Source organism: Camponotus vicinus, unplaced genomic scaffold (genome assembly GCF_025532165.1).
Source record: "Camponotus vicinus isolate PSW18456_S1 unplaced genomic scaffold, iyCamVici1.0 SCAF_13, whole genome shotgun sequence".
Classification (NCBI taxonomy): domain Eukaryota; kingdom Metazoa; phylum Arthropoda; class Insecta; order Hymenoptera; family Formicidae; genus Camponotus; species Camponotus vicinus.
Genome location: NW_028141949.1, coordinates 11,061,545 through 11,074,721, shown reverse-complemented (window position 1 = coordinate 11,074,721; position 13,177 = coordinate 11,061,545). Strand labels below are relative to the sequence as shown.

General features: G+C 39.7%; 4 protein-coding genes across 4 annotated transcripts; all 4 read left to right on the top strand.

Annotated features, from left to right (window-relative positions):
* The first annotated feature begins 215 nt into the window (after positions 1-215).
* On the top strand, positions 216-3,196 carry LOC145963792 (uncharacterized). The gene has a single exon (XM_083086025.1). It carries the CDS (start codon positions 1,898-1,900, stop codon positions 3,194-3,196), a length of 1,299 nt encoding a protein of 432 aa, XP_082942151.1. The 5' UTR covers positions 216-1,897.
* A 1,489-nt stretch (positions 3,197-4,685) lies between these two features.
* LOC145963793 (uncharacterized) lies at positions 4,686-6,672 on the top strand. Its single transcript, XM_083086026.1, has 5 exons — positions 4,686-4,824; positions 4,901-5,303; positions 5,400-5,504; positions 5,704-5,920; positions 6,076-6,672. The coding sequence occupies exons 1-5, from the start codon at positions 4,743-4,745 to the stop codon at positions 6,316-6,318; spliced, it is 1,050 nt and encodes a 349-aa protein (XP_082942152.1). The 5' UTR covers positions 4,686-4,742; the 3' UTR covers positions 6,319-6,672.
* Positions 6,673-8,658: 1,986 nt separating this feature from the next.
* On the top strand, positions 8,659-10,230 carry LOC145963979 (uncharacterized). Its single transcript, XM_083086338.1, has one exon. It carries the CDS (start codon positions 8,659-8,661, stop codon positions 10,228-10,230), a length of 1,572 nt encoding a protein of 523 aa, XP_082942464.1.
* A 9-nt stretch (positions 10,231-10,239) lies between these two features.
* Positions 10,240-12,557, top strand: LOC145963795 (uncharacterized). The gene is made up of 2 exons (XM_083086027.1): positions 10,240-12,065; positions 12,473-12,557. Exon 1 carries the CDS (start codon positions 10,779-10,781, stop codon positions 11,340-11,342), a length of 564 nt encoding a protein of 187 aa, XP_082942153.1. The 5' UTR covers positions 10,240-10,778; the 3' UTR covers positions 11,343-12,065; positions 12,473-12,557.
* The last annotated feature ends 620 nt before the right edge of the window (positions 12,558-13,177 follow it).

Below are 13,177 nucleotides of genomic sequence, written 5' to 3'. Positions count from 1 at the left end.
GATCGAGAAAACGAAAGAAAAAATATGAGAGGGAATGTAATAATAATAATGCGTATATATAAATTATTGTCACACGCATGAAAGAGGGAAAGAGACAATACGATATTTTGTCTGTCCTTGTCGATAATAGATTGCAGTTCCATCTATCATACTATCCGTCAATTTTGCTCTGTTTTACTCTTTTGACATCGATTCTGCACACGTACGCACGTACACTAAACAGTTCGATCATTAATCTTTTTATACAAGCTTCTAAGATCATTTCTTTTACTTCTGTATTATTCTTTCATGTTATCCCAAGTGAGAGCGCTGTGTCTTTTACACAGACAAACTGCAAAACTTATATATTAAAGCAATATTGTTACGACGTGATGCAAGAAGTCGGTAACACGACTGTAATTAACACAATTATAAGTAACTTTTCTTGGTTTTTTACATGAAGTTATAGGGTCCGCACTTCGTTATTCTTAGTACTTTAATTGTGGAAAAGGATTTATCGATCTGTGTAGCTGTTCCGGAAAGGGTGTTATCGACGCCGATCACAGTGGATTGAGCGGCTAGATTATTGACAGCGCGGGGTCCGCGAAGGCGCTGGCGCTGCGGGGGCGCTAGTATAGGAAGGGCCCGAGAGCATGTTCGTTACGCTGGCTTTGTCTAGCGTGCACGTGCGTTACGGCCGTAATGGCGGACGGGTTTTCCGTTGTCTCGAGTGTTGTGCACGAATTCACGGGCAGCTACGAATTTAAGGGCAGCTACAATATCATCTTGCGGATGATATTCTGGGTTTTACCCTTGCCGTTGCCAGGTGCATTGCGAAATTTAAGGGCAGCTACAAAATCATCCTGTGGATAATATTCTGGGTTTTACCCTTGCCGTTGCCAGGTGCATTGCAAAATTTAAGGGCAGCTACAAAATCATCCTGCGGATGATATTCTGGGTTTTACCCTTGCCGTTGCCACGTGCTTTGTGACTGAAATTCAAGGGCAGCTACAAAATCATCCTGCGGATGATATTCTGGGTTTTACCCTTGCCGTTGCCACGTGTTTTGTGACTAAAATTCGAGGGCAGCTACGAGATCATCCTGCGGATGATATTCAGGGTTTTGCCCTTGCCATTGCGAGATTCTTTGCGACAGGAACGTGAGATATACTAGGAGGTGACCAAGAGTCGTCATTCGACTCTCGCGCTATTGCGTTTGTATAAGGTGACAGATCCTTGCCTGAGCCTCACTTTCTTCACGAGATTATTCACGAGATTATTATACGTATTATATTTATACTATTTATATACCACGTTATTATACTTACGTTATTTCTTTACGATATTTATTTACGTTATTATATTTATGTTATTTCTTCACGATATTTACTTATCTTATTATACTTATGCTATTTCTTCACGTTAATTACACTCATAAATAGTTGCGTTGATTATGGCTTAATTAATAGATAATTATTTTCATGCCTATTACTTTATTTAATTTTCTCGTCTGCGGCTCTGAAAGTGTTGTTTATTTTAAGGGTAACAAGTAATAGTAGCTTTCTCTATTTGCATAAGTTGACTTGATCGCCGCATAATTGCATTTTTCTTTGTTTGTTTACTCATTTTCAGTTAAAGTTTCCCTTGATGCTATTGTAAGGAAATCTGTCGAATAAAACTATGCCTACTGTTTACACGAAGCAATTCTGATCGGAAATAGTCTAGTATTTGATTTCCTTCGTTTCTAACCGTTTCTTTCAGGTATCTATAACCAGTTCTTTCAGGTAATTTTCCCAAAGGTAAGCCGACGCGGAACCAGATACATAGCGCGGTAACAACCGTACATTTTATGGTCCTTCGAGCCGGAGATCCGCGTCAGAGCTACATTTGATTTCCACGCTGAATTCTACCTTGCAAGATGGCAAATTTGGACACACGGATCGCTCTGCAACGGAGCCGATTTACGTTTATACAGGAAGCGACGAATTTAGACGATGTGAACGCTGCCCGATCAAATCGACAACTGGTCAATGCTCGCTTGGACATGCTCGAACAGAATTGGAATAAATTTCAAGAAGAGCATGAAAACTTGTGTCTATCCGTCAGCGAGAGCTTGAGCGACAATCCTTACATGAGGGAGCGCGTATACGAGCGCTGCCAAGCCTTCTATGTTTATGCTCGTGCCACGTTACACACCCAACTAGAAGAGTTCGATACAACAGATCGCCACTTCAGATCGACGCGCTCTGACCAAGAAGCATCTACATCGCTAATGCCACGCAGTTCCTTGTCACGCATAAAACTGCTGAACTTCTCCGGAGATTACCCATCCTGGAGACCGTTTTATGATCTGTTTGCCTCGTTAATCAGAGATAATCCGGCCTTGACGAATGTCGAGAGAATGCATTACTTAAAGACATGCGTCACTGGAGAAGCCGCACGATTGGTGAGCAACCTGTCTATCTTAGGCGACAACTTCTCAATTGCGTGGAATTTGCTGGTATCGCGATATGAGAACAAGCGTTTCCTAATCGCGGCCCAATTGGATAGGATAACGAATCTGAAGCCACTCAAGACGAAGAGTGCCCAAGGTCTTCGAACTCTTTTAACCACGATCTCCGAGGCGATAGCGGCCCTTCGCTCACTGGGATGCGCGGTAGAAAGTTGGGATCCATTATTACTTCACCACATTGTGAAGTTGCTAGACTCTGAATCTCGAGAGGCGTGGGAGGTTAAGCTCGGGTCATCCACTAATTATCCAACCTTCACCCAATTTGAAGAATTTCTCATTGGACGGACACGAGCTATGGAGAGTCTCGGTATAATCACGGGAACGCCTACCGCTGCCTCTTCTGGAAAACATCGTACGAAGGTCGCGGCGCACGCCGCAGCGTCTGCGTCAAATCCAAACCTTCCGACATGCCCTCTGTGCGAATCGTCGCATCAACTAGCAAGATGTGAACGCTATCAGTCAAAACCGGCTAATCAACGGAAAGACATTGTCATCAAACATAGAAGATGCTTTAATTGTCTCGCTCCTCACTCCGCTAAGAAGTGCACCTCTGTGAAACGATGCCTGAAATGCGGGAAGAAGCATCACACGTCCATTCATGAGAGCTACGGTGAATCTTCAGCAACACTTTCTACTGGTACGCCGGCTAAGAAAATCGCAAATCGATCTGAGGAGAAGTCAGATCCACCAGCACCGGTAAACTGACGATTGGGAACATGTGCGCATCAATCCGGGCAGGCAAATCGTACGGGAGAGCTCACGTTGCTCGCGACGAGTAGAGCCTTGCTGAGGAAAGGCAATGGGGAACTCCATCCATTGCGTCTATTGATCGACCAGGGATCAGAGTTATCTTTCATCACGGAGGATCTAGTGCAACGAGCCCAGCTCACCCGTAGCGCAGCCTCTATTCCGCTTCTCGGAATTGGTGGCACGTATTCCGGCCGTACTAAAGGAAGCGTCTCCATACAGCTGCAATCCATTCAGGATTCAACGTCCTATTGTCAAATCCGAGCCTTCGTATTGCCACGCCTTACGGCGAGGTTACCATCGTTCAGCGTTAGTCCTCTTGGTCTCATATTTCAGGACTCCAGCTCGCCGATCCGGATTATTCCGTCTCTGGACCAATACAAGTCATCATAGGCTCAGACAATTATCATGCCGTGATTCGACTAGGCTTGATACCAGGGGATTCATCCTCGCCTACAGCGCAGCAAACCATCTTCGGATGGGTCCTCTGTGGCCCTATTTCAGCAGCAGATACAGCTGTTTCCGCGCGCGCGCATCATTGTTCGCCGGATCTCGACTTACAAAACCTCATTGCAAGATTCTGGACACAGGAGGAACTCCCTGATTCCAACAAAGCAGGGTTGACCGAAGAGGAAGAGGAGTGCGAACGACACTTTTCATCAACTTGCTCCCGGGATGCCACGGGCAGATACGTGGTTCGCCTACCTCTAAAATCCAATCCGACGGCTTTGGGAGAATCTAAATCAAAGGTTCTCGGTTGTCTTAAGACACTGTTCCAACGATTCTCCAACAAGAGCACATTCCAGCAACTTTACGTGGACTTCCTAGAGGAGTATCTGGAGATGGGTCACATGACAGAAGTTGACGCCTCATCCGACCAGACTCCTTTTGCACATTATCTCCCACATCATGGTGTATTTCGGGAGAATAATCGCACCACCAAACTCAGGATGGTTTTAACGCATCCAGCCGCACTAGCAACGGCCTTTCGCTTAATGATATTCTCCACGCTGGTGCAAAGCTTCAAACCGACATGTGTGACATTCTGCTTTGGACACGCACCCATAAAGTTCTCTTCTCTGCGGACATTGTTAAAATGTTCCGTCAGATCGCGGTGCACCCGGACGACTGGGACTTGCAGAGAATTTTGTGGTACGGACGGGACAATCAGCTTCTCGCCTACCGCCTTACAACAGTGACTTACGGACTAAATTGTGCGCCCTTAGGTTTGTTCGTTTTCGAAGAACTTTCTGAACTAGTGTACACTAGTGCAAAGAGTGTACACCGAAGCGTTCGATTTTCTGGAAATGACATCAGATATGCTGTTCGTTTTCGAAGTGTAATAGCGTGTAGTGCAACAGTTCATTGTACTGCCTGCACTGAGTCGTGAGGTAGTGCCGTCAGTTCAGTGCAGAGTGATTTGTAAACATAACTAAAAATACGCCATCAAAAGTTTAGAAAAAAGTCATAATTATTCAAGGTAATAATTATTATAAAAGAAAATATGGAATTTGCGTTTTTAAAAAAAGATTCGGATGGCAACATCATCATTAACAACAATGGAACTGTTACATGTGTTACTGAAGGTATAAAAAATTCATTTAAAAATTAAGAAATGTTTAAACAACAAAAAAAAAATTGAAATATATAATATATTTACAGGTGGCGTAGAATATGAATTCAACTATGATGAAATAGATTTTAATTGCGAAAATTTAAAATTATGTGTAGATGACAAAACTATTTTTATATCGTTGCATAATAATACAATATTAAATAAAGAAAACGAAGCTACACATGAACAAGATTCATTTGCTTGGAGTGACTCGAGCACGAAATTATTTCTTAGTTTATACAAAGATTGCAACGAATTGTTACAAAGTAGAAAAATTAAAACGAAAAAGATGATGTGGAACAAAATAGCATTAGAAATGCAAAAAAACGGTTATAAAACAACCTCATTACAAGTAGAAAGTAAATACAAATCACTTGAACGATCATATAAAAATATGAAATTAAATAATAAAAAAACAAGGAGAGGTCGTATGTCATGTACCTTTGAAACGTAAGTATTTACATAAATATATATATAAATTGATTCTGAAAAGTATAAAATGTACAAAGGTAATATGCATAATAAAATTGTATATCATTATTATAGAGAATTGACTGAATTGCTAGGATCGAAACATAATATAGAGCCATTGGCTGTGTGTGGTAGTGAAGGGTTAATTATAAGAGAAAACCAAAGGAAAAATATATCTCTGTAAGTACATAAATATTAATTTTTTTTATTATTAATGTAAATATTAATTTTATGATGTTAATATAAATATAAATTAATAGTTTTTATCAATAATATATAGTAAATAATATCTTCAATTAGTTATAATAATAAAATAAGCATTATTTCTTATATTAATATAATTAGATTGTTTCGTTTATTTATTAAATATTTCTTGCAGACTTATGGATATAAATAATGCTAACAGAAATAGCAATATAGACAATTCAATAGCAAACAGAGATAATTTTGATGATTTTGAGATATTTAATACCAATAATGGTAATATAAATAGTGCAGAGATACCAAGCACAGATAGTAATACAGATAGCCCAGTACCAAGTACATCTTCAAAGGAAAATAATCTAAACAGAGCAACAACGAGTCAATCAAAAAAAGTAAATATAAAGGAATTTCTTATTGTAAATTATTGTGAATATCTTATTGTGAATATATAATTAAGTTAAAATATAAGTGTTGAAGGTATACTTAGTTATAACGTAAGATGTTGATTTGTATAGTCAAAATTATACATGTTACACAAACATTACAGAAAAATGAAAGAAAACATTTAGGTGCTACTGCTCGAATGTTGGAAAGTTGGCAAGAAACAATTAAAGAATTTGCAACTAATATCAAAGATGGCAATAATAATAAATATAGCATGCAGAAAGAGATGTTGGAGGAATATAAAAAGATTCGATTAACACAAGAAGAATTTGTAAAAGAATTAAAAAGAGCAAATAATTTGAAGGAAGAAAAAAATCAATTGCTGAAGGAAATCTTTACAAAATGAAATTAATATAAGTTAATTATTTAAAGATAAAAATTGGCTATTAAGGAATTAAAATATTTATTTTCTTTTATTTTTTTTATTAACGTTAGAGTTATTAAATATTATTATTAAATATTAGTATTAGTTATTGTAGTAATTTTATATAATATGTTATGTGATTTTTATAGTTTTATATAATATTTGTCATATTTTATTTTGTAATATTTGTGATATTAATTATAGTTCTATGTAATATTTTATGCAATGTTAATTTTTTCATACATTTTTATTATATCCTGTGATATTATTTTTTATTGATGCTGTAATAAGTTTCTTGCGCTTTATTATTTAAAGAGAAATTGATATATATGAAACTAATATTAAATAAAATAAAAATAAAAATGTTAATTACGTTTAATAATAAAGTATAAGAAAATAAATTTGTAGGCAAAATAAAATAAATTTTATTTAGTAAAATTGTTTATTTTATATTTCATATCATCCAGAAATTAATCGACATAATTCGTCACGTATATGTATACCGTTTTCTAATTCTCTAGGTGCATTATCTATTTCAACACAAAAATTTTGTGCTTCAATATCGGGATATTCATCATTCATTGGTTCATTGACTTCAAAATATTCTAACTCTCGGTTATTTGCCAGATTGTGCAGCACACAGCAGGCATATATCACTTGTACCATTCTTACAATGTCCCTTAATTTACAGTGATACAACTGCCGAAATCGTTGCTTTAGGCATCCAAAAGCGTTTTCAATAATTACTCGACAAGAACTTAATTGACGATTAAAACTTCTTTGGGCATGTGTCAAGTGCCCATTGTCTCTGTACGGTACTATTAGGTTCTTTAGACAAGGATATGCACTATCGCCCAATAAGAAATAATTATCTGAAAAAATATTTTTTTAAATAAAATATGGATTATTATTATTAAGACTCCCAGGTATTTATCGTGACCTGTGTCTTCATTTATGATCTGAAAAGCTGCTGTGGTAAATATCCAGGAGTTTTAATTATATTTATCATATTACATTTTTTTCTATACATATTACTTACCTTCACAAAGTTCATGTAAATGATCATATAATGGTAAATTTTTAAACACTCTTGCGTCATGCACGGAACCAGGATATCCCACAAAAACATCTATAAATTTCATATTTTGATCCACTGTTCCTTGTATGTGCAATGAAAAATATTGTTCTCTGTTTATATATGAATCAGGATCTTCTAATGGCTTATCAATCCTGACATGGGAGCCATCAATAGCACCTGCAGATAACAGAATGTCACATATAAGTTACACAAGTCATGTAATAAAAAAATGTTTTTCATCTATAACTATAAATGTATTACCAATTATACCAGGAGGAAATCCCTTTCTTTCTTCATAAAAAGTACTTGTTTCTCTTTTTTCATTTGCAGTGGGATATTTGATAATATTAGGTGCAATAGAAATAAGAAACTCTGTAACCCGACTAATAACATGATATAAAGTGCTAATTGTTATCTCAAATCTGTCAGCTACATCTCTATATGATGCAGTTTGATGGCCTACAAACCACAGGAAACATAATAAATGTTTTTCAGCTGTTATTTTCGAACGCCCTGTTAGATCTAAAATATAATATACAATGAAATAGCAATCTGTACATCTTTATACAAATAAAAATTAAAAATAATATTAATTTTTGTTACGCTACATACTTTCCATGGAAGTATATATATAAGACATCCTGAATTGATCTATCAGACCATATGCTACTTGTCTTGATAATCGAAAATGCATTATAAAATCCACATTAGTATAATAGATTACAATATTTTCTATATAATTGTTAACTTTAATATGTTCTATTCTCTGCATTATTCCTAAAACTGGATCTAACATTGGTAGCACATTTTGATCTATAAATAAACAATACAGAATTAGGTTATATTTTCTCCTAAGATTTATATAATATAAATTAATAGTAATAAATTCACTATTTAATATATTACAAGCATCGTCTTCCTGTTGAATCGGTGGTAACGCCGGTGGTATGTTAATTAAGACATCTTCATCTGACGAAGAATCAAATAATAATGCCATGTCAATGTGATACGCCATGTTATTGACTTGTACGGACGAAATTTGGCGTTTTTTTATCTTTGATTGCACTTTTGCACTGATGTGAACTAGTACTGTACTGCCTGCCCTAGTTCAGTTTAGTTCAATACAGTTCAGTTCTAGTGTAGTTTTAGTGCAGCGAAAACGAACAAACCTCTTCTTGGTGTTGAGAACTCTACAGCAATTAGTGAGTGAGGAGGGTTACCGTTATCCTAAAGCGGTCATTCCTATGACGAAGAGCAGATATGTCGACGACATTTTCGGGGGAGCTGACTCACTATCCGAAGCAAGGGATATTATACAACAGTTGACTCGGCTTTGCGATGCGGGAGGATTTCCACTGCAAAAATGGAGTAGCAACTGTCCTGAACTTCTGCCTAAATCAAATGAAGGAAGGCCTACCGACGTAGAAATCGAGCCTACTCTGTGCAAGATCCTGGGTCTCGTTTGGCGACCCTGTTCTGATACTCTACATTTTTCCTCAACAATTCCAGGCACCGTCACCTTCACTAAAAGAGTGATTGCCTCGGACATAGCGAAGCTGTACGATCCTTTAGGATTGATTTCCCCTATTCTGATAAGAGCTAAAACCATCTTGCAGGACCTATGGCTGTTGAAGACTGGATGGGATGAGCCTCTTCCTACCGAGTTACAAGAGAGATGGTCCGCATTTCGACAACAATTACTACAGCTCGAACCCCTTTCTATACCGAGATGGCTCAGCATTGTCCGTTCCGACACTTCGAGAATCGAAATACATGGATTTTCGGATGCGTCACAATTAGCCATGGCGGCGGCGGTGTACATAAAAGCTCCGAGTAACGACAACGCATTCTCAGTGCAATTGGTGTGCTTAAAAACAAGAGTTGCGCCTCTAAAACGGCTCACCATTCCGCGACTTGAGCTCACTGCAGCTCTCCTCTTAGCGCAGTTGATAGCAAGAACGACAAAAGCTCTTGAGCTGCCAGAGGCTCCAGTATTTTGTTGGTCAGACTCATCAGTAACGCTTACTTGGATAACAGCTCATCCATCACGCTGGAAGGATTTTGTTAGGAATCGCGTGTCCGCCATACAAGAAATCCTGCCAAATAGGTCGTGGCGTTTTGTGCCGGGAAAGGAAAATCCCGCGGATCTTGCATCACGAGGCCTAAGACCGGATCAATTACTTCACCATGATCTTTGGTGGAAGGGACCGAAATGGCTATCCGAATCCCAAGCTTCCTGGCCTTCCACGGGATATAGACCGGCACCAGACGCAAATTTGGAAGAGCGTCCTGGATATGTCATGGTTGCTGCCGCTAGTCGACCTCCATGCTGGGAGCTATTACGCAAGTATTCCTCTCTTACGAGATTACTGCGTGACACTGCGACGTGTCGTCGAATCGTATCCTGCGTTCGTAAGGTGCCACAATCTTCTCCTTCTAATTATCCGTTGACACCGATAGAGATCCAGCAGAGCCGTGCTTTATGGGTGCGGATTGTGCAACGAGCATGGTTCCACGAGGAGATACGACTTCTATTGAGAGAAGAGCAGTTGCCGAAGTCCAACTCCTTGGTACGACTCACTCCATTCATAGACCGGGACGGCTTGCTTCGAGTAGGTGGCCGTCTTCATTATGCCCAGATTGGTATAGAAGCCAAGCACCAGCTTATCTTACCTAGGAGGTCACCACTGACCACGCTCGTTATTGAAGATGCTCACCGAAGATCGCTCCACGGAGGCACCCAAGTCACTCTAAGCCTTCTGCGTGAGACCTTCTGGATTATTGGCGGAAGGGCGCCATACGATCCCATATATTGAGATGCGGGCGTTGTGCTCGCTACCGCGGCATTCGAGCCAAACAGCTGATGGGCCAACTACCACCGGCTAGAGTGACCCCAGCGCGGCCTTTCTACAACTCGGGCCTCGACTATGCCGGTCCCGTGACGTTGAAGACTTGGAGAGGGCGGGCGGCACGGTCGTACAAGGGCTATCTGGCAATATTCGTCTGTCTCGCGACATCAGCCGTACACATCGAAGTGGTCACGGATTATACAACTGATGCGTTTATTACTGCCTTATTTATTGCTGCCTAGAAACGATTCAGCGGAAGACGAGGCATATGCGCCACCCTGCAGAGTGACTGTGGCACGAACTTCGTGGGAGCCGACGTAGAGTTGAAACGCCTATTTCAACAATCCTCACAAGAACTTGGTAGCCTCGCCTCTCTTCTGGCCAACGACGGTACCGAGTGGAAGTTTAACCCTCCGTCGGCTCCTCACTTCGGTGGAAAGTGGGAAGCGGCGGTGAAATCCGTTAAATTTCATCTGAAACGGGTACTGGGAGATACCGCAGTTACCTACGAGGAGATGTCCACTGTCGTTGTGCAGATTGAGGCCGTGTTGAATTCTCGACCGCTCACTCCACTCTCCGACGATGCAAACGACTACGCCGTTTTAACTCCTGGGCATTTTCTGATAGGACAAGCACCGATTGCTATACCGGAACCCAACCTGTCTACTGAGCCCCTCTCGCGACTCACCCGTTGGCAACCACTTCGCCAAGCCGTAGAACATTTCTGGAAGAGGTGGTCTTCGGAGTGTCTACAAAGATATCAAGCCATATCCAAGTGGCATCATCCTGTTAACGAGATTAAAGAGGGAACACTAGTTTTGATTACAGATGAGCGTTATCCGCCGAGGAAGTGGCCTCTTGCCAGGGTTATACAATTGCACCCCGGACCGGATGGATTGACTAGAGTCGTCACCCTGAGAACTCCAACGTCCACCTACAAGCGACCTATCGCCAAGCTATGTGTCTTACCTACGGATCTCGATCCGACGTATTCGACAACACTCTTGTCGAAGGCGGGCGGAAATGTTCCGGAAAGGGTCGATGTTATCGACGCCGATCACAGTGGATTGAGCGGCTAGATTATCGACAGCGCGGGGTCCGCGGAGGCGCTGGCGCTGCGGGGGCGCTAGTATAGGAAGGGCCCGAGAGCATGTTCGTTACGCTGGCTTTGTCTAGCGTGCACGTGCGTTACGGCCGTAATGGCGGACGGGTTTTCCGTTGTCTCGAGTGTTGTGCACGAATTCACGGGCAGCTACGAATTTAAGGGCAGCTACAATATCATCTTGCGGATGATATTCTGGGTTTTACCCTTGCCGTTGCCAGGTGCATTGCGAAATTTAAGGGCAGCTACAAAATCATCCTGTGGATGATATTCTGGGTTTTACCCTTGCCGTTGCCACGTGCTTTGTGACCGAATTTAAGGGCAGCTACAAAATCATCCTGCGGATGATATTCTGGGTTTTACCCTTGCCGTTGCCAGGTGCATTGCAAAATTTAAGGGCAGCTACAAAATCATCCTGCGGATGATATTCTGGGTTTTACCCTTGCCGTTGCCACGTGCTTTGTGACTGAAATTCAAGGGCAGCTACAAAATCATCCTGCGGATGATATTCTGGGTTTTACCCTTGCCGTTGCCACGTGCTTTGTGACTAAAATTCGAGGGCAGCTACGAGATCATCCTGCGGATGATATTCAGGGTTTTGCCCTTGCCATTGCGAGATTCTTTGCGACAGGAACGTGAGATATACTAGGAGGTGACCAAGAATCGTCATTCGACTCTCGCGCTATTGCGTTTGTATAAGGTGACAGATCCTTGCCTGAGCCTCACTTTCTTCACGAGATTATTCACGAGATTATTATACGTATTATATTTATACTACTTATATACCACGTTATTATACTTACGTTATTTCTTTACGATATTTATTTACGTTATTATATTTATGTTATTTCTTCACGATATTTACTTATCTTATTATACTTATGCTATTTCTTCACGTTAATTACACTCATAAATAGTTGCGTTGATTATGACTTAATTAATAGATAATTATTTTCATGCCTATTACTTTATTTAATTTTCTCGTCTGCGGCTCTGAAAGTGTTGTTTATTTTAAGGGTAACAAGTAATAGTAGCTTTCTCTATTTGCATAAGTTGACTTGATCGCCGCATAATTGCATTTTTCTTTGTTTGTTTACTCATTTTCAGTTAAAGTTTCCCTTGATGCTATTGTAAGGAAATCTGTCGAATAAAACTATGCCTACTGTTTACACGAAGCAATTCTGATCGGAAATAGTCTAGTCTTTGATTTCCTTCGTTTCTAACCGTTTCTTTCAGGTATCTATAATCAGTTCTTTCAGGTAATTTTCCCAAAGGTAAGCCGACGCGGAACCAGATACATAGCGCGGTAACAACCGTACAGTAGCCAATAAAAGATTAATGATCGAACTGATTCTTCTAGAGAACCTCTAGGAGAGAGAATGGACAACTGATCATGTGATCAAGCCTTTTCATGATTGGCTGGCAGAAAATGTATCAATTTTAGCTATTGCGACGCCAATGCAAAATATGATGACACACAAATAGGTTATATCTCGAGCATAGAAGATGTCAAAGTCGACTGATTAATTAATAATAATCATTTTTAAATAGAATTTTTTGCTTATTATAAAAGTTTTGATAAAATAGGAGGTAAGTGTTTATTAATAAAAATTATAAATAAACTTTGATTTTAACAAAGGTACGTTTAGACGTGTCGAAAGTATATATTTATTGTTAGCAGGATTATTTTTGTAATAAATGTTGGAATATCTGTTAATTTGATGACACAAAATTTGTTGTCAGTTAATTTATTGTTTTATTACAGAAAACGTTATTTACTATGCCGTCGAGTTGCTCTGCATACAAATGTTT